Source organism: Chelonoidis abingdonii, chromosome 9 (assembly GCF_003597395.2).
Source record: "Chelonoidis abingdonii isolate Lonesome George chromosome 9, CheloAbing_2.0, whole genome shotgun sequence".
NCBI classification, from domain to species: Eukaryota; Metazoa; Chordata; order Testudines; family Testudinidae; genus Chelonoidis; species Chelonoidis abingdonii.
Window position 1 is genome coordinate 68,567,640 of NC_133777.1, and position 20,492 is coordinate 68,588,131.

Sequence of the window (20,492 nt, forward strand, 5' to 3'; positions counted from 1 at the left end):
GAGGCAAAGGGAAGGAGAAATTCTGTCTAATTAAAGCTGAAGAGGTAATTTAGTTAGGCAGAATATAACTAGCAAAACTGAAATTTGGCCAGACTCTTGGGCTAACAGCCTTACTGTAGCGAAAACCACCATGGGATCATTAATGACCCAAGCAACCAGGATCTCTGTTTTACATTTCATCCGAAGGATAGTGTTACAATGCTCCCTGGCAAAATGATGTAGCATTGGTTCAGTGTTAAATCAAAGGGAAGATTGCCACCTCCTGAATCAACAACCTCACTTTCGGCAGCACCCTGGGTTTCCTTAGGATATGTTTGCATTGAAATAAAACCCCCAATACCAATTCTCATAGCATGGGTCAGCTGATTTGAGCTTGCAGAGTGTGGGCTAAAAATTGCAGTGTAGATGGGCAGGCTCCCACCTTGTGCAGTTTTATAGCCCACAGTCTGAGCCCCACAAGCCCAAGTCAGCTGATGCAGGACACCCACAGCCATCCCGTGGGTCTTTTATCAAGCACAGATGTACCCTTTGCAGTTGCCCATCCAAGTACTGATCATACCTGGTTATTAGTTATTGATCTGCCCAGGTCACAGGCTGACTATATGCAGTTATTAAAAATGCACAAAAATATCAATAATTTGCCTGTACCCAAGGGAAGGTACTCATAGTTTTTTCCATTGCAAATGACAAATGATCTTACAAGGTAGCATCTGTTATGGGACCAGCTTCTGTTCATGAAAGAGACAGGGTTTCAGGCACCACGGAACTATTCTTCGGGTCTCTCTCTCATATCCTGGGACCAATACGGCTACAACACCACAGCCAAAAGATCCTATGTCATAACTCCACTTCACTGCAGGCCATTGGTTTTGCATGACGTAGAAATACACTAAAGCACAATATTTTACACCTCAGATATTGTGTGTACATCCACTTTGATCCATGTTGTATCTGCAGATGAATCTGTATGCCCTGTACTCAGTTCAACTTCTAGAACCATATATTCGCTACGGAATTTTGAAAATGTAGCCTATAGTGTTATAAAGCAGCAGGGCACATCCAAGAGCTTTGCCAGCAAGGGAAGAAAAATCACCAGAGGGACTTCTCAGCACTGTTACATAATTACAGGAGAATAATTTGAAAAAGGCAACATACAAATGTTTTATTATTAGAAACTTCTGTTTGTATTGCTCCAGATTTCTGTGTGGTTTTCTGCCTATTGCCATATAGCTCTCTGCATTATGATTACGTATGAGTTATGTTGTGAAATGTCATGAATATTGGCATACAGTATACAAATGTGTTGTAATGGAAATCTCTTTAGACCAGGTATACTGCCCCAAAAGACAGCGTGGTTCAATTCTTTTTCTATCAACCCATAAGTCATCAGTGGCGACAGACCGAGTTCTTCCCGTGTACTGTAACATGTGGAGGAGGTAAGCAATGGCTGTGGCTCAGGAGTGTTTTAAACTCTGGATTATAAATGGCTGATTTATAATTTTCATACAATGTTGTTTTTGAAATCAATTAAATAAGTTTATGCTGCTTTGCATGTTGGTGGTTGTTCAGCTAAATAAGTGATTGAGTAGTAGGGTAATATCTGCAGTTAATAAAAACATATTTGTCATATTTTATTGTTTTACATACTATCGAATATCAGGGTGTACAGTTAATGAATTACCTTATGGGAAAGAGATTCAGAAAAATAAAGAGAAGATAGTCCAAGTGATGTGGGGCTAGAAGTGAGAAAGAATGGTTTGCAGTATGAAGATCGCAGGAGGATGAACACAGAGATCAAATGGAAAGATAGAGATTAAGAGAGAGAAGGAGGAAGGAAGCATTTCTGGCTATAGATTTAAATGTTAGAGTGAGAATGTTAGAGCAGTGCTAATAGATAGGAAAATCAGTGGAGTGAAGAAAAGAGAGATGAGGTAGGTGAACAATGAGGCAAAAAATCGTAGACTTTGTGCATGGTATTGGACCAAGTGGCCAAAGAGAGGATTTTTGACAAAGTAGCATACTCATCTTTGCAGAAATAGAGGAAAGATCCTAAGCACATGGGCAGTATTTTTGCTGTATCAAAAGTATGAAACTTGTGGATATGTGAAGTGTTTAGAAGGTAAAATTTCTAATATTTAGCAATATGAGAAAGGTATATGGAGAAAGGAAGCTGAGGGTCAAAGGTAACATCAGAGTTTTTAGTGGAGCCACCTGGAAGGACAGGAACATCATAGACAATAAAAAGCTGGGAAAGAGGAAAGAGTAGGGGATAGAAATGGAGTGATGCAAAAGAAATGGCACAGTGTTTAAGATCCATCTTTTAGAGCTTATTCACTAGACTACAATTTTATTTGCTTTGTCCCTGATTCTCCACTGCAAGCGGATGAGGTAGACAGTGGTAGCTGCAGTGACCCCTGGAGGGCAATCTGAACCCCAGCTGGTTGGTCTTAGTGAAAGTCAGACCAGCAGGGGGCCTACTCCAACTTCCACTGCTGGTTTAAACTCCAGAGTTTATATAACCAGGGGATTAAGTGCAGCTCAGTTCCACCATACCCTCCACCTGCCTCAGCCCTGCCCTTGTGATGTCCTGTCTTCTCCTTATGCAGAGGTGGTGGTTGGAGAAGCAATTGGCATAAGAAATGATTATACCACCTATACCTGCTTTACACCAGTGCAGATTCGTCTGACGCAGGGAAGTTCTCTAGGGGGAGTCTGATAATAATGCTCCTTTATTCATTCTCTTAGAGAATACACTGTATTAGTCATGTAGACTAAAAAAAGCAAAATAATCTAAATAATTACCCCACTATTGCAGAACCCATTAAAATGCTGTTTTTCAAAGAATGGCTCATGTGTGTTTGTTTTTTAAAAAATAAGAGAGCCTTGTCAAGTGCTTAAAGTACAAGTGAAGAGTCTGATTCTCTTCCAAGCTGTCTCAAATCAGTCACAACATCTTTGTGCCTCAGTTTCCCCACCATAAAAATCGAAATAACATACACTCACGATTACTATTCCTAGGTCCCATGCCTCTAGCCAGAGTCATGGTGGGAAACTCCTCTATCTCTGAAGATGTTTGGTCCTCTGAGACATGAGTCTCATTGGAAATGTGAATGGTAATCATGTGGGATGGTATCGTTGAAGTAGAATTGCAAGCCTAAGTGTTTTTCCTTTATGTTCCTCACAGGGGAAGAAGTGTACAGTAAAATAATTTTTATTGTGAGCATTGCAAACACTGGATAGCTCAATGGACACCTTCCCTTCTAGGTTGATGGCTCAAATCCAATCTAAGACAGTGTTGTCTTGAAAATTATTACCATCTGATGGCTGCTTATTCTCATTGAAATTAGCTGGTAGCTTCAGTGCAATTCTTTGTGGTTGGATGTCCATATTAGGAAATCACCATCTTTATCAACAAAGCTTGGTGTTCTTGTTGGCAGTCCTGAGAGACAGGCCAGTAAATAAATGAGCCTGGAGACTAAGCTACACACGGACCCCACATAGAAGCAGTGTTGAGGCCTGTATGTTACTGGGGAAACTTGCACTGCTGCTGCCCAGCCTGAACCTATTATCTCATAGAAGATTTGGTCTCCAGATGCTGTCTGAGCTCTTTCACCAGCACTAAAATGACTCAGACATTTCAGATAGAAAAAGTTCCACGCAACAAAAAATTAGAATCAGCTGCTTCACCAGTATATCATTTCACAGTTGGATCACTCCATATTCAGTTCTGTAGCTTTGTGTGGGTGAGGGAGAGGCTTGGGAGTGCAGAGAAGAGAGGTGTGGTTGAGAGTGGCTCATCGAATACAATCAAATACAAATAAACAGGAAAGTTTTAAAAACCTGAATTTTGTTTGCAACTGGTAATTCTTCCGGGTCTGCTGGGTGCTCACAAGAACTGGCACATGCATACTTAAGGTGCTGGAACTGTTTAGTTTTTCATTACGGTTATCACTCTCATGCATGATGACACTTTGGATCAGCCAAGAGACACATAAGTGAAACTATTGATATATGATACTTTAGCATTTTCAGTAGACACAGTTATGCTATTAGTTTATTGACTCCATTTGGATTTTCATTCTTGTGGTTTCTTCCCTTTTCTTGTTTTAGCACATACCAGAACATCCTTCTTGTCTTCTCTGTTTCAGTGAAAGACAATTCCTGTGAATAAGCCTTTTTTTTCTTAGCCAAGAAAGCAACTTAGTGGTTTATTAAACTCAGTTCTTTTTTGTTAACGAGTCCTTTTACACAGATATTTGCACCAAGGAGTTACTTCTGGTTTTCTTTTCTTGGCTCTTTAACTAAGAATGTTCTTGAAAATATTTCTTGGTTTTCTACAGTTTAACTTAACACTGTCTTTGGACCTTATCTTCAATTCCTCTGGCTTTCTGTTTTAAGTATTTTTCTTACCACACATGACCACCTAATACACCTCTCAGTAAACCCTTCTGTGTGGGTTTTATAAATGTGGACATACAACACGGCCATCTGATTGTGCACCTCAAGAAAGTGACAGGTCAGGTGTCCCAGTAGGCGTATAACTGCATCTGTTAAAATTTTCTTATTTTTAGTGTCTTCCTAAAACACTACCAGAACAAACGGCCAGACTCTCAGTTAATGTTAATCAGTATAACTTCCTTGACTTCAGTTGCTGACTTATACCAGGTGAAGACCTGGCCCTATATGTCTGAGTACAGCGTTTCCATACTAAACCCCGCCCCACAAAAATCACTGCATTTAATTGGATGTATAGTTCAGTATTTGAGAAAAGAAAGCTGTTTGAATTTATCTCCCTTCATCACAAGTATTAGCATGTTCATCTTTTGCTCCCATGTTAGGTTATCAGCTTAACTCCGCTGAATGTGTGGATATTCGTTTGAAGCGAGTTGTTCCTGATCACTACTGTCATTACTACCCAGAAAATAAGAAACCAAAGCCTAAACTAAAGGAATGCAACATGGATCCCTGTCCTTCTAGGTTTGTATGACAAATATGTAAGTGGGATGGTATTTTTAGTTACTAAGGAGCAAATAACCATATTTATTTGACTTTTGACACACTTTGATCTTTAGGACTGCTTAATCTTAATTGTTCAGGACATTAAAGAAAGTCTGGCAGTTGGCACCAACACAAAGAGGCTTGTAGCACTTCCTCAATCTTACACAATAGAACGACAATTTGCTATGTACAGAGATGGTTTCAATAGTCCATTTGTTTTAGTTTGTGGCCTACCTCTGCTGCAGATTTCTTGGAGAGCACTATGGATATGTCTACCCTGCCATCAGAACAGCACATGTAGAAATATTCGAGGTAGCTTTGGTTGAACTAGCTCACTGAACCTAGCTAGCTTTGGTTGAACTAGCTCACTAAACCAGCAGTATGGCTGCTGTGGCACAAACAACAGTATGGGCCAGCAACCCCAAGTGTGTGCCTACGGTCCCGGGTGAAATTGTACTCACATGGCTAGCCTGGGCCACTGCGGCTACATCTCTATTTTTAGCAAGCTACTTTAATCAAAGATAGCTTGGATAGGTCTACACAGGCTGTACTTGTGCCTCCTGATTGTAGTGTAGACATATACCCTATGGCACCAGTGCATACATTTTGTAGGATTACGTGAACACGAGGGATTGTATGTCTGCTTTTGGATTTATCGATGCTGACATGTGTTATTCAGGATTTCTCATTAAAGGCAGGTAGTAGCTCCATTCTTCATTCAGCATAAAGTTCTTGCACGTGGTTTATCCTGGTTTGTCCGTCTGTCTGGTATAAAAATTTCATTTACCATTTTCACTCTACAATTGGTCACATAATATTTAAAGTTTGGGGGGGATTTTTTTTAAAGTTACAAGAGAGTCAGAAAAAAATCAGTTTAAATAAAGGTACTTCTGGTGCAAATACCACCGAATATTATTGCCAAATTATAAAGGCTACAGTAGACATAAACTGTATTGAATTGCTCAGTGGTATTTAAAACTAATTTACTTTTGGATTGTCTGGTGAGGTTTCCTGGCTGTGCTGAAGTATCTTAAAATACTTCACAGTGTCAAGTCCCAGAACCTCACATTAATATGCCATCTGGCTGGACTAGAGTTGCATATAAGAAGAGGAGGAAACACTCTGAATGGGTTTCATTTCCTATAGCTAAACTGTCCATTTCCTTTAATCTGTGCTAAACATAATCATTGATGGTGACCTCTACTAAGTATAGATGCACAGACTTTAGAAGCTCTTTTCTAAAACGCCAGTTGATAGACAGAATGGCAAGACTTTAATACCGTTTATCTGAACAAGCTGTGGAATATAACAATGCTGGGATGGGAGCATGACAGGTAGAAAAGTAGAAATTATGAGCTCTTGCTATACAGATTTACCCTACAAAGACAGACCAGGGGATGAGGGGAAATAATGTCATATTTCACTTCTCCTTGCAGACCTGAGGAATAGACCTTCCCTTAACCTCGGAGCCTACTCCTGCTAGGTGCTGAGCAACTTCTGTAATTCAAGTAAGCAGCAGTTGAGGGTGCTGAGCACCTTCCAGTAAGTGCTCAGCACCTCCACAGATTGAACCCTTATCATGCATTATTTCAGCTGCATGCACCTTCCACAGATCTCTTCATTACAGATTTCTCTGTGGTGTCCATTTCTTTATTAAGAAATGACTGTGCATCTCGGGGAAGTGGCACAACCTGGGAGGAGTCGCACATAGGAGGATTATGTAGAACTGTTTAGTGGTCATTCATTTCCTTTTGAGGAGAAATTGCTTTTTCCATTTTTGTGGAATGAATTAAGGAGTTTATAGACCAAGTGTTTCCAGCAGCTTCAGAAATGATGGGTACATAATGGGTCATCTTGTTCCACAGGAAGATCCTGTAATTGGTCTCACATTTCCTGATCTCATGGTGGGATTTGTTCACTTTTAAACATGATTGTGCATAACATGTAGAGCAAATAACATCTAGGATATGAGAAATAATGATGCCATATTTATTTTATTGACAGTGATGGATTTAAAGAAATCATGCCCTATGATCACTTCCAGCCTCTTCCTCGGTATGTATGGAGACTGTAACATGCAGGTCAGCATTAGGAAGAGATTTCTGTGGGAATTTAATGTTCAGATACAAAGACTCAAATCACTGTATAGCTTAGAACATTATCTACTGTCTTTGCATACTATCATAGTAGCTGATCTTCCAAGTTATACAGAAGAGAGTAAATCCTGGTCTCAATCCTGCAAACACTGTGCATGTGAGTGACTTGAATGGGACTATTCCTAAGTAAAGAGTTGCAGGATTGGGTCCTCTATTACTGCAGTAAAAACCTGCTAAGTGCATAACTGTTTAGTGCAGAAGTAATAGTCTGTCAAAATTTCCTCTAAAATGCATGTATTTATTCATTCTTTTCTGTGAAGATATATTTTGGTTGGATTAATAAAAAATGGGTGCATTCAGTGTAGCTATTCATGTAGTGTGGCACTCTGGGAATGAATTATTTGCTTGTTAAAATACATTGCTCTTCCATTCTTTTTGTTGTTTATTCCTATGTGCTGTTTGTTCATATACACACTGCTTTAATACTTTGCAGATATGGAATTTTTTGTGCTTCTTCATTACCTAAGTGGTTTGAGAGCATTTTTTCACCTGAGACAGTCAGAAAATTAATTTAGTGCTTCTCTGAAATGTGCTAGATTTTTTTTTTCATAAAGAAGTTAGGGACTTCAATTTAAAAAGAGTGGGTCAGGTCTGCAGCTGGTTTAAATCAGTGTAGTCAGTGGTGGTAAGCAGATTTACACTGTCTGAGGATCTGGCCAATTGTTTAATGAAAAACGAAAATTAAAAATATATTTTTCTGAATAAACAGAGATATGGTGGGAGAAAAGTGAACTTGCAGACTCACTTGACTGAGTGGAACTCCTTGGATTCCATCAGCTTGCGTAAATTATCATAGCTCCATTGACTTGACAATTTACACAGCTGAAAATATACTGCTCTTTGATGTTTTTTGGCTTTTTCAGATAGGTGGAGATGTTTTCTCCTGTGGCTTAGTATTGCAGTTTTGCAATTATCCTGCTCCTATCTTTTCCCCTTTCCTCTTTTCCTTTTGCTGCCAGACTCTGCAGATTTCTCTGTGTTGACCTCAACACAGTTTCTTTATATCAATGCTTTGTGTTCTGAGTGGCTCAGGAAACCAGTTGGAATTAAGATTTAGTTTCCCTTCTGTGCTGTACTGTGCCTATAGAATCTGTACAGCACTGTCCATGGTAAAGGAGATCATAAGGAGGCTGAAGTCATGGGCAACTCCTCTCATTTCAAGCATTAAGAACTGCAGATAAGGGCTCCCTATCTGTGTCAACAGATACTGGCCTGATCCCCATGTGTGAAAGCTCACTGGGGGCTGTGTTGGTTTTGTTGGTTTAAAGCAGTCATGACCACCCCATCCACTCAGAGACCAGCCAGCACACACCCAAAAGTTGGTGGCATTGACTAAGGAAGGGGCAAGAACAAGGCAGGCTGATTCAATGTATTGCTGCTCGAGCCTTCAATGGGATAGGAAAGCTGCCCTTCTCTAACAGAACTAGAAGAGGCAGTGGTGGAAACACCTGGCCACTTTGCACATTCTGGTGAATCTGGCCCAGTCAGGAGCTAAATATTGCAGCAATTCTAGCATATATGCACTCTGCACTTATTGGCTGTAAAGTTGTTGCAGATACTCCACATTAATTCTGCTTTTTACCTGTTCAAGTGCTAAGCATGGCTGTTTACACATAACAGGCATAAAACAAAGTGCTGTAGATACTCTTCACCAAAGCTTTGCTGGCTCGCTCTTCTTGAGCAGCCGTCACCTCCCATGTAACACAAAGGCCATGTGCAAGGCTGCTTTGCAATCCTGTGGCATTCACCACCATTTTCTCATTCAAATGAGGACGTTGTGGGAAAGTCACGATGCACACTGCAGGCTCTTGAAAGAATTCTCTTGCGGCTGGAGCTGTAAATGTCCTACTGAAATATTTCTACAGATGGAGATCTTTGAAATAAACAAAAATTTCCCAGGATAAAAATTTTCTTTTAAAGCTTTTGGAACACCTCCATATATCTCAGACTTGTTGTACTGCTGAGGATCCCTTGACAGTTGCGGGTTCTGGAAAGTGTCTCCTTGACTGCTTGCCCACGACACTTCCCCTCCTCCCTCCAGTAGCTCTGGACCTCACTCCATCTTGAAAATGCTCATGGGAATATGGGAACTGGAGTGTGTTTGAAACTGATGAGATAAAGAAAAACAACTATAAAACTTTATGCTATAAACACTTCTAAGAGTAGTGTTACATCTAGTAGAGTCAGCCTTACACATATGAATCCATGAGCTGCTAACTCATTGAACAGCTAATTGCTCTTTAGTTCCTGATATTTTCAAAGAAAATGAGTTGATTTTAACACTGGCCATTTGTTTAGGTAAAATAGTGAAAAGTATAACTGTGACTTTTTACATGCCTTTTTCTCTGGCATTATGAAATGAGTATTGAATCAGTCAGCTATATGTTGTCTGCTTTTGAGCATATGTTCTATGTTTAAAGTTCAAAGGAGGTTTTGTATGTTTAAAATGGACTCTGTGCTATAGTGTTTGAACATGATTGATATGTTTCTTGTAGACAGCTTAATGAATTATTTAAAATAGGAAGTATACTTGAGTTACCTTCTGTATCATAGGGAGTAGGTAGTACTTACTGATGTCTGCCTTTGATTTATAGGCTTCTGCTCCATCTACTCTGATATTATGACTTCCTTTACAAAACCTATGTTACTCTTGATGAATTGATTTAGGTGGGATATTGCTGTACTTGCTGAATCTATCATTCATAAATGGTGCAGTTTTTTTCACAGTTCTTTTCTGAGCCACTGCAATTGTAATATTTTAAGGTTTTAGACTGGCTATAGTAACGTCGTCTTACTCACTTCCTGCCTTGATTTGCCAAAGCTAAGATGTGATGAACTTTTAAGACCAGGTGCAGGACCCAACTATTTCCCTAGGTTTCTTTGAGGGGGCAGGTGGATGGGACAATGAGGGATTGAATAGGGCTGTGTGAAAATGAAAGGAGGAGCCCAGGATAGAGGCCTTGTAGTTTGTAATTGTGAATGATACACTTACATCAGGAAGATCCTTGAGTATGTCTTCAACATTTATTTATTGTCTTTTGTGAAAGAGTAGATGGGGCTGTAAGCTTTTCAGAGCAGGGGCTTTTATTTTTATACAGCCTCAAGCACATTGTTGGTGCTAACCAAATAATAATGATGAAAAATTACATATAGCCGTGTTAAGTAGTAGCCTAAGTGTGGAACACGCTTCATTATGCTGCTTCATTCTAGACATTATTCAAATAATCAGATACATTGTATTCCTGCTTTAACTCCTCAAAATATATACAAGAGAATCAGGTTATTCCAAACACTTGAGGAAACTTACCTGGGCACTTTAATTCATTTCTGTGTGTGTTCATTTTGGCACATAGCAGAAAGAAAGCCTGAAACAAAGGCACAATATGTTTCTGATTCTATATACATTTTTGTACAAATGTCATAAAATAGACCTGATTCTGCTCCCTTTAGAAGTCAGTGGCAAAATTTCCATTCACCTCAATGGAAGTAAGATTGGGTTCATTATTTTGCTATGCTTTATAGATGGCATTATTTGTAATGTATTTGGGGTTTGGTTGTTTTTTCCCCCTAGCTGGGAGCATAATCCTTGGACTGCATGTTCTGTTTCCTGTGGAGGTGGAATTCAGCGGAGGAGCTTTGTTTGTGTAGAGGAGACCATACATGGAGAGATACTGCAAGTAGAGGAATGGAAATGCATGTATGCCCCCAAGCCCAAGGTCATGCAAACCTGTAATCTGTTTGATTGTCCGAAGTGGGTAGCTATGGAATGGTCTCAGGTAAATTGAAAAATTATTTGTACCTAATTTTGAAAGGCAGTCTCTAATTGTGTGCAGTCATATAATTGTGGACAAAAATAATTGCAGGGACATTTTTAGCACTTAGCAGTAGATATTTGTCTACCTGATTTAGCCTACAATTCATGATGTAAGATATTTCTGTGGAATAAAATGCATGCACAATTTTTTTTTGCCTGCAGAACTGTGCTTGCAACTTTATGTGAAGGCAAAATTATAGCCACAAAATCAAAGTGAGAAGCTCTTTAAAAATCAGGACTTTTGTCTCCTGTTTCTTGATAGCTTTAATCGAGGTGAAAGTAACTTAAGGGACTTTATGCAGGGTGGCTGGGGTCCTGAGCAGGTGCGGGGGGGGGGGGGGCTCAATTGGAAGGGGTGGGGCTTCAGGTGTAAGGGGCAGGGCTGGGGCCAGGGGCTCCCAGCCACTGCCACTACCCCGGGGCTTTGATGGTCATTTAAAGGGCTCAGGGCTCTGGCCACTGCCAGACCAGACCGGCTCACTTTCACCTCTGGATTTAATCCTCCACTGTAGATAATTTGCCAAGAACATGGTTGTTTGGGGATTGAGAGGTGTCTATATGGATGATTTTCCTAGCATTTATCTTACCTTTCATTACAGTAACAGGAATATAGAGTCAACTTATCTTGGCTCTGATTATCTGACATAGACAGATAACACTTATATGTTCTCTAAGTTCATCCAAATAAGATCACTGAAATACAGTTGGAGAAGCATTCTGATGTTTTTTCTGGCCCAATGTAAACCAAAAACCACTAAACATGTCATGAGAGAGCTTATTCTCAGTAGATTCCCAGTTCCTTTATAGACTGTAGCTGTTCAGATAAGCTTTGCAGAACCCAGGAAGATACCCGCCACACACACATATCTTTAAAGGTTTGTCCATCACTAGCCATCACTAATATACTTTAGTCCAGAGGTCGGCAACCTTTCAGAAGTGGTGTGCCAAGTCTTCATTTATTCACTCTGATTTAAGGTTTTGCGTGCCAGTAATACATTTTAATGTTTTTAGAAGGTTTCTTTCTAGAAGTCTATAATATATAACTAAACTATTGTTGTATCTAAAGTAAATAAGGTTTTTAAAATGTTTAAGAAACTTCATTTAAAATTAAATTAAAATGCAGACTCCCCTGGACCAGTGACCAGGACCCAGGCAGTGTGAGTGCCACTGAAAATCAGCACACATGCTGCCATCGGCACCCGTGCCATAGGTTGCCTACCCCTGCTTTAGTCACTTGGCAATGCAAGGTTATATTTAAATAATATTTGTCTGAAATCTGATGGAACAGCTATTATAGTTTTCACTTAAGGCCTGATGCCACGCCTACTGAAGTCAATGGAAAGACTCCACTTTACTTCAGTGGGCTTTGGGTAAGGACTTGAAGCTTCCAAATTCATATTTGTGAATGGCAATATTTTTGAAAAATATTTTTAAAAGACTTTGTGGAGTAATATTATTGTATTGTCTCCCTTAGTGCACGGTGACCTGTGGCCGAGGCTTACGTTACCGAGTGGTATTGTGTATTGACCACCGTGGCCAGCATGTCGGGGGCTGTAATCCACAACTTAAGCTGCACATAAAAGAAGAGTGCATCGTGCCAGTACCGTGCTGCAAACCAAAAGGTGACTGGGACTTTGTCTGCGTGTGTTATTGTTTTGTATTTTTGTTAACAGAAGTAAAGGGTCCCTGGTCATCTCTCCCAGAAGTGCCAGAAGCTCAAATTTGCCAGGACTTGTTCCAGTGTTGGCAAAAGGAAGCGCTGTTGCCAATGGTGGTAAGAAAGGTATATGTGTGATATTTTTTTTGCTGATAACATATCATGTAATGAAAACAACAAGCGCTCTACATTAAAATACATAACAAGTTAAATAGCGGGAAAGCGGGAACAATACATTAGATGCTGGGAGATTGCTCAATAACATTTTCAATGGGAAGAGTAATATGTTCTTAAAGTTTATGGTACATATAACCATGGCCCTTGTTCCTCTATATTGACAGCTCAAACTACAGAATTCTGCATGCGACATGGAAAAACCTAAATAATGTCCATGCTGATTTCCCTCTCCTCTTCTTTTCCACTTCATTTTTTAAAAATAATCTTTAGTGCTTAATGACATGGATTAACAAATGTCCTTTAAAAATTAATTGAAGAATAAAAGGTAGATGAGGGATGTAGGGAAATAAGAGGAAACAAAGAGCACGAGGTATGAGAAGATATAAAAGTGACATTTTCTATTCCATTCTTATCTCATATGTACAATAGGTAGGTAGATAGATAGATAGATAGGCTTCTCTGTCTCCTGTCCCAGTCCTGGTCCCTCAGCCTTAAGGTTGGAAGTCTTTTCAGTCTTTTCATATTTATTGGAAAAACTTGTTGGGAATATAAACATCTCAACAGTAAGCTTTACATAGTCAAATGAATAGCAAATGTAGTTAAGTGCTATTGAAACCCAATGCCTTACCACAAATAAGTTGGTAGAGCAGGATATTTTGAGGTTTTAGGGAGTTCTCCAGGCAAAAAACCATCAAGGGACAAATACAACAGAATTCTCTAAGTCTTGCAGCAAAAATGGTAATGAAAGTATTATGGAACTTCAGGGGACTTACAGGGAGAAGAACTTGGTATGAAAGTGCTGTGTATCTGCACAGTCCAAAAGGAGTTTAGATGAAGTTCTTTGAAGTTTCATTCTTTTCAGTACATGGAGAATATTTTGGAAGACTTCAGAGCTTAAGCCAGTGTCTCTCAACTTTTTTGTGCTGGCAACTCCCTTTGGACTTTAAAAAAACATTGTGACCCCCGCTATCAGAAAAAATTGTGACCTCTTACCATCAGCCCCATGGGATGTGGGGCTCCAGCCCCTCCTTGGACCACAGGGCTTCAGCTCTGTCCAGGGCTGAAACATGTAAATTAACTTTATGTGGCCCCAGGCAATTGCCATGCTTCCTACCCCCTTAAGCCGGCCCTGCTTGAAGTCCCCCCGCCCCACCAAAAAAAAAACAAAAACCAAAACCAAACAAAAACCAAACTTGATCCCAGTTGAGATATACTGGCTTAGGCAATCAAGAGAGAAAGTGTTTCACATCCAGGTTTCTAGTTTGAATCCAGTCCATCTGTATAACGATTGAAATTTGTTACCCTTTGACAATTCTTCTAACCGTATATGGTGAGCTGGCATTGACAATCTATTACTTCAAGATTTGGGTGTCCACATCACAAAATAACTTGATCGCAATTGGCACTAACCAGCTGCACTTTTGGGAAACTCAGAAAAGAAGCCAAAGTTTGAATGGACATGGAGACTCAATTACTGGTACCTTCTCACCAACAGAGGTATTCCTGCAGGTCACAGTTTAGTAACAATGTCATAACTGTATGGCGGAAGTTGTATTACTGAGTAAAAGATTTGCAGTGCTACCTATCTGGTACATTTCTCAAATAGTAAATGAATATTACAAGGCAAACAAAATGTAAAAAGAGAAGAATTTACTTATCTAAATTATAAATTTTACCCTATAAAGAATTCTAAGATGTTTTATGCTCAAAATTGCAGATTTAGAAATATTGTTGCATTTTGTTTAGTTTTGTCGGAATATGTAAAAGGCCAGGAATAGAAATTGTGATAAATCGCATTAAATTTGCCATAAATATTCATTCACTTTCTTGTTTAAGTTCTTCCTTTCCATATATAGAGTGACACTGAAGTGAGTAAATAATACAAAATTTCCATTTTAAATGCCAAAAATTATTAATAAAACAAAGCAATGCCAAGTTTGTTCTTGCTGCAGTTTTCTTACCTCTTGATGTAAGACCTGCCAAGCAAAATGCCTGCTCGGGTGCAGACAAATCAAATGGAATATTATATAAACACTTAATGAATAGAGATTAAGGCAGTTGTCAGTCTCGAAAAGGAATGTCAAATACTTCAGCTGTAATATGTGTCACTAGTATTAATTTCCAAAATCACAGTGTGGGATAACAATAGAAGAAAAAGTGGTTTAAATAACAGAGATGGGCCTGTGGGCAAATTCAGTTCCAAACTTCTCTAGAGTTCAGATGTGGATTTTTGGATCTGGGCTTTTGTTCTGGACCCAACTTTACTCAATGTGCTATGTAGACACTAATGTGCTGAAGTGAATAACACAATATGTATTAAATGCTTCTGAATTTGATGGAATGAATTATGTTTTTTCCCTACCAGAAAAAATTCCTGTAGAAGCTAAACTACCCTGGTTCAAACAAGCACAAGAAATAGAAGAGACCAGAACAGCATCAGAAGAACCAATGTAAGTTCCCCTTTCTGGGTGGAAAAAATGTTGCTGATATATTGTACAAGTCAAGCCTGTTGTCACGTAGATGGATTTGGCATTTGATGCTTTGTGGGACTGGGCTACCTTGTGAGCTATTATTCCTGGTCTTATACCTTGACTGCCTGGTGTTTGGAACAGCTGTCTTGAATGGCATAGAATATATGGGCCAGATTAATGGCTCCCTATGCATCAATAGAGCAATGCAAGGGGACCTTAATTTAGCCTTGAGAGCTGTTGAGGATTTCCCCAGTGTGGGAGAATCCTCAGCTGATGTTAAGCAAGTGTAGACTGCTTTAAGCCAACCATTCCCTCCCTCTCAATAATGTAATGATTGTGTTGGAGTTGAAGAGGGGCATATTGCTGGAAAGAGAGATACCCCTATGCCCCCCCCCAAAAAATATTACACACCATGCTAGTGAATTGAGGGGAGTTAATTATAATTATCTGAGCCATTCAGAAGATGTTGCTTGGGTCACTCACCACTTTGACCCTGGGGCTGAGAAACAGTTGTGTTCACAGCATGTGCATAACTGACATTTTCTTTGAGTCCAGCTCTGTTCACACCCAGAGGCGGATTAACAAATTTGCCTCCCAAAATTGTCGCCTCTCCACCCCCCAGCCCCCCGCCAGCTCACCTCCGGTCCCCCACGGCAAGACTGGGAGGGAGGAAGGAGAAAGGGAGTTGCGGCGCGCTCGGGGGATGGCGGCGGTGGAGCGGAGGTGAGCTGGGGCTGGGAGCAGTTTCCGCGCCCTCCCCCCCGGGTTACTCCCTGCGCCCATGGGCTCCAGCTCACCTCTGCTGCGCCTCCTCTGAGCGCGCCACTACTCGCTTCTCCCTCCCTCCCAGTGCTTTCGTGCGACAAGCCTGGGAGGGAGGTGGAACAAGGGAAGCGCAGCATGCCTGGGGGAGGAGGCGGACTGGGGATTTGGGGAAGGGGCGGAGTTGTGGAGGGCGCATGAGCAAATTTGCCGCCCTAGGCCTAGGCCTTGTCGGCCTTGGTGATAATACGCCACTGTTCACACCCCTTTAGTTCTGATGCAATGAACATTCGTAGAATCACCTGTGTGGAGAATCACTAACTGAGAGCTGTGCTTATCTCCTTCATATGTTTTAACTCCAGCAAGTGTTCACATGGGTTTCCAAGGCATTCACTGTAATGTGTTGTGTTTGGGCCAAATTCTACTCTTATTTATAATTATTTAAATCTGAAGTTACTCAAATGAGCTCAAGATTTACACCACTGTACCTGAGAGCAAGAATATGGGCACTAATATTTTATTTTTCTTCTGCTACTTAGCTATTCTTTATTTTGGCTCATATATATTAACAGATTCCATTAAGAGTGATAAAGCATTTGACATCTGCACTGGCTCACAAAGGAAACCTCCTGCCAAACAGGTGTTACTTGCACTATTATGCTACCTGCCATTGGAAATTTTTCGTTGACTGCCACCTATGGCCAAGAGTTGACTATTTGCGAGTGGTTACCCTGCCCTCTGAATTGGTGGCCATGAATGCAGAGGCCATGTGAGAACAAGGTCATGATAGAACAAGGAGCAATGGTCTCAAGTTGCGGTGGGGGAGGTTTAGGTTGGATATTAGGAAAAAACTTTTTCACTAGGAGGGTGGTGAAGCACTGGAATGGGTTACTTAGGGAGGTGGTGGAATCTCCTTCCTTAGAAGTTTTTAAGGTCAGGCTTGACAAAGCCCTGGTTGGGATAATTTAGTTGGGTATTAGGTCCTACTTTGAACAAGGGGTTGGACTAGATGACCTCTTGAGGTCCCTTCCAACCCTGATAGTTTATGATTCTATGTCTGAATGTGAACTATGATTATTGAGGGCAGTAATGCTAGCTGAATGAGCCTCTTCATGTTGAGTGTCTGCATCTGGGAATGGACAGATGTGAAATCACCTCTAAAGAGAATTCAGCCTGAAAAAATAAAGAAATGCTTCTTTGGCCATGCAAAATAAGATGTGGTGGTGTATGCTGGTGGGAAGCATGAACTAATGTACTCTTCAGGCCATTAGGGTTCTCAGTGATATCCCTACCGAACAAGCTAAGCACAAACTAGTGGAATAGGTCATCCCAGCTTAGCAGTCTGAATGTCTTAAAATGACAGCAGAACCATAAACTTCCTAATGGCTTTACTTTTATCCTTAACGTACAACCGCATATATATAGATATACACTTTAATATGGCTGAGTTACTGTACTGATGGCTTTTGTCTCAGGTGCCCCACATTCTGAAAGACACCATGCATTTGGGTAGGTTTTCAGTGCATGCCCTGTCACATCATCTCATTCTCCTGCCTTTGATCCTCCCTTCTGAGCAATCCTTATTCCCACCTTGGAGACCTAACTCCTGCTCACCTTTCAACCACCCTACCCTGCCCCACCTTCAAGGATCTGACTTTACCACTGTCATAGCAAAAATATCTGGACTTGGGTCCAAAAGGCCCCTTCAGCCACTCATCGTTAGTGAGTCTGTGACACCCCTTTTCTCTACTAATTTTCATAGTGTCCTCAGGTCTTCATACTCTTGGTACTCTGTGCTCCCCTGGGATCCAACTCTATTATCCCAGCCAGATCCCTCATTCACCTACATAAGTTGCTGCTCTCTTCTCCTACCACCACTAGGATGCTAGACCTGCTCTTACCCTATTCTGAGGAGGCTGGCAGGTAAGGGGAATTCAAAAGCCTTTAAATAGATCTACAAGTGAAGCTGACCTTGAACAAAAGTAGATGAACTAGAGTAGGCCACTTCCCAGCTAACCTCCTTATTTGAATGAAAGTACTGTATGTAGTACTATGTTGTAACAGTAGAATATGGATTCAAAATAATTACAGTCCTTGAGACTGGCTACTGAGGCCTCCATTTCCAGCAAAATGGAAGGATTCTGCCTTCATTCTCTCTCTCAGCTTGCCCTTCAGTTACATGAACAGTACTTTGCAATTATGATTTGTCACAGCACCTTTTGAATCTTGTATTCTATCTGATCTGGCCTTTTCCAGCTGGAATAAGCTTTTCTGGGGTCAGAGCATAGGGTCTTAAGGAAAACTGTAACACACGGTTGTTACTTCCCCCAGAGTGAACAGTAACAATAATTCCCTCCTGCTTGGAGTATGTTTAACTTTGCTTTTGTAGTTTATACGTGACACAGTATGACAACTTCTAGCCCACCTCTGGCTAGCACAGGGTTTACAATTTCCTTGGTACATTGCCACTTTTAACTTTATTTATTCTTTTATCATCCAAACTAAAACCGCAACATGAAATCTCAGCTCCTAGTTCATCCTTTTATTACAGCTGTCTTTGTGCTTTCAGGCGTTATTTTAGTTGATAATGAATAAGGGAATAAATGCAGCTGTTTTTTCAAACCCCACAAACAGGGGGTTTGCCAAACCAGGAAGACAAATACCTCTGCTGCTGTGGTCTACCACGGCTGGTGTCCTGAATTTACATACAGGGTGAATGTTCAAAAGCTCATTTTTATTATTATTAGGAAAATTTAAAAATGACTGCTTGTAAAGCAAGGCCAAGAAAAATGTAGTTTTGACCTTTTTAGTTTTTAGTTGTGGAATGTGATGACAGTTGATACCCATCATTATTTTAAATGTTCCTCCCTTGAGCCTTCTTAGTTACAGTAGGATTCGCAATGAGGCTTCAGCAAAATTTTACAACCTTTTCTTTTAATAATAAGTTAAAGAAATAGACACCTCTGCTGCCTTTTCCTTTAATAACTTAGAGAAATAGAGGATAAATTTAGAATGCTTTTAAAAGCTGGTGTGTTTTCTCAGCAACATGAGAACATCAAAAATAATTGTTCACTAGGCTTGTATAGAATTGCATTTACTAAAACTGAAATGTGGTGGGGACTTTAAGGTTCCTATTCATTGCATTTAAAAAATGTCTCCCATTTGTGCCCTTTTTATTTTAAGTACATGTATTTCAGGCTTTCTTGCAGCCTCTCCACAGAAAGGTGGTCTTATATTTTGCCTAATATGTAACCGCTTAATATGATAAAATCTGTGGCTCTGGATTTAAAAGAGGTGGTTCAGTGATGGGCAGGACTCCAATGTTTTAGAGATTCTATTCAGATAAGCACCCAAACATTTAGATGATTCTGAAAATCTTATCCAGTCTCCTTGGGTCTGCAAAGTTGGACTGGAAATATAAAAAAAACAGCCTTTCTTGAGGGATTTTGACATTTCTGGTCTCAACCCAAATCAGAAAGTGCAGGCATGGAAAAACTAAATAATAATGAGAGAAGTTAAGTTTTCCAGATCTTCTGAAACACAGAGGAGGTTGAGTTTGAGCAAAGGTTTGGGCTGACTGTTGCCTTATCTTTACCAATTTTCTCATCAGTAGTTTAGATCACTGATTCTTTTTCCCAGCCATCCCAACATGGCCCTGCTGAACACCCCATTAGATCACGATTGGTGGGTCTGGTCTCCACTGCATTGCACCTTGTGTTTGGTCATTTACACATGTGCAAAGTGTGCCAAATCATCAGGGGCTGCTTTAGACACCAGCAAAGCAAGCACCTGCTTGGGGCAGCCCATTTGCAGGGGTGGCATGGGAGTTGAGAACCAACAGGGCGCACTGGGAGCTGTAGTTCCTTGGTTAGCTCCCTGCCTATAGAGCCAGCCCTAGAGCAGGGAAAGAACTACATTTCCCAGCATTCCCTTGACCACTACCAACTGGAAAGGAAGGAGGGGGACCTCAGTCACGTGCTGTGAAGCGCGAGTAGAGACCACATTTTAATATGAAAAAACAGGACACTCCAAAGTGGAGTGGAGCCCACCTGCTACCATCCACCCCCCGCTGCCCCCCACGAACCCCAACATCCGAACTCCCCCCCATCCCTTCCCTGATTGCCGCCCCAGACCCTGCCTAACGCCCCCAGGACCCACCCCTAATCTAGAGCCTACTGTCTTGTTCCCGCCCCTCTCTTGAGACCCCCTCAACTTCCCCCCTGACAAACCCCTGGGACTCCCATGCCTATCCAACCGCTGCCTGTCCCCTGACTGCCCCCCCGAAACTCTGACCCATCTAACCCCCCTTCTGCCTGCCCCCCTGAACCTCTGCCCTATCCAACCCTCCCTGCTCTGTGTCCCTTGACTGCCCCCCGGAACCCTCTACCCCTTCTCCTACCCCCAGCCCCCTTACCGTGCCACTGAGACCAGCGTGTCTGGCTCCGCGCAGCCCCAGA

General features: G+C 41.0%; 1 protein-coding gene across 3 annotated transcripts in view; it reads left to right on the forward strand.

The window, feature by feature from the left end:
* ADAMTSL3 (ADAMTS like 3) overlaps window positions 1-20,492 on the forward strand; it is a 277,770-nt gene that overhangs the window by 188,527 nt on the left and 68,751 nt on the right. For all 3 annotated transcript variants that reach the window (XM_032790644.2, XM_075069664.1, XM_075069665.1), the window contains exons 10-15: window positions 1,325-1,436; window positions 4,839-4,977; window positions 7,003-7,053; window positions 10,726-10,930; window positions 12,443-12,590; window positions 15,168-15,252. In XM_032790644.2, coding sequence (XP_032646535.1) covers window positions 1,325-1,436; window positions 4,839-4,977; window positions 7,003-7,053; window positions 10,726-10,930; window positions 12,443-12,590; window positions 15,168-15,252 — 740 coding nt within the window. The remainder of the gene's footprint in view (window positions 1-1,324; window positions 1,437-4,838; window positions 4,978-7,002; window positions 7,054-10,725; window positions 10,931-12,442; window positions 12,591-15,167; window positions 15,253-20,492) is intronic.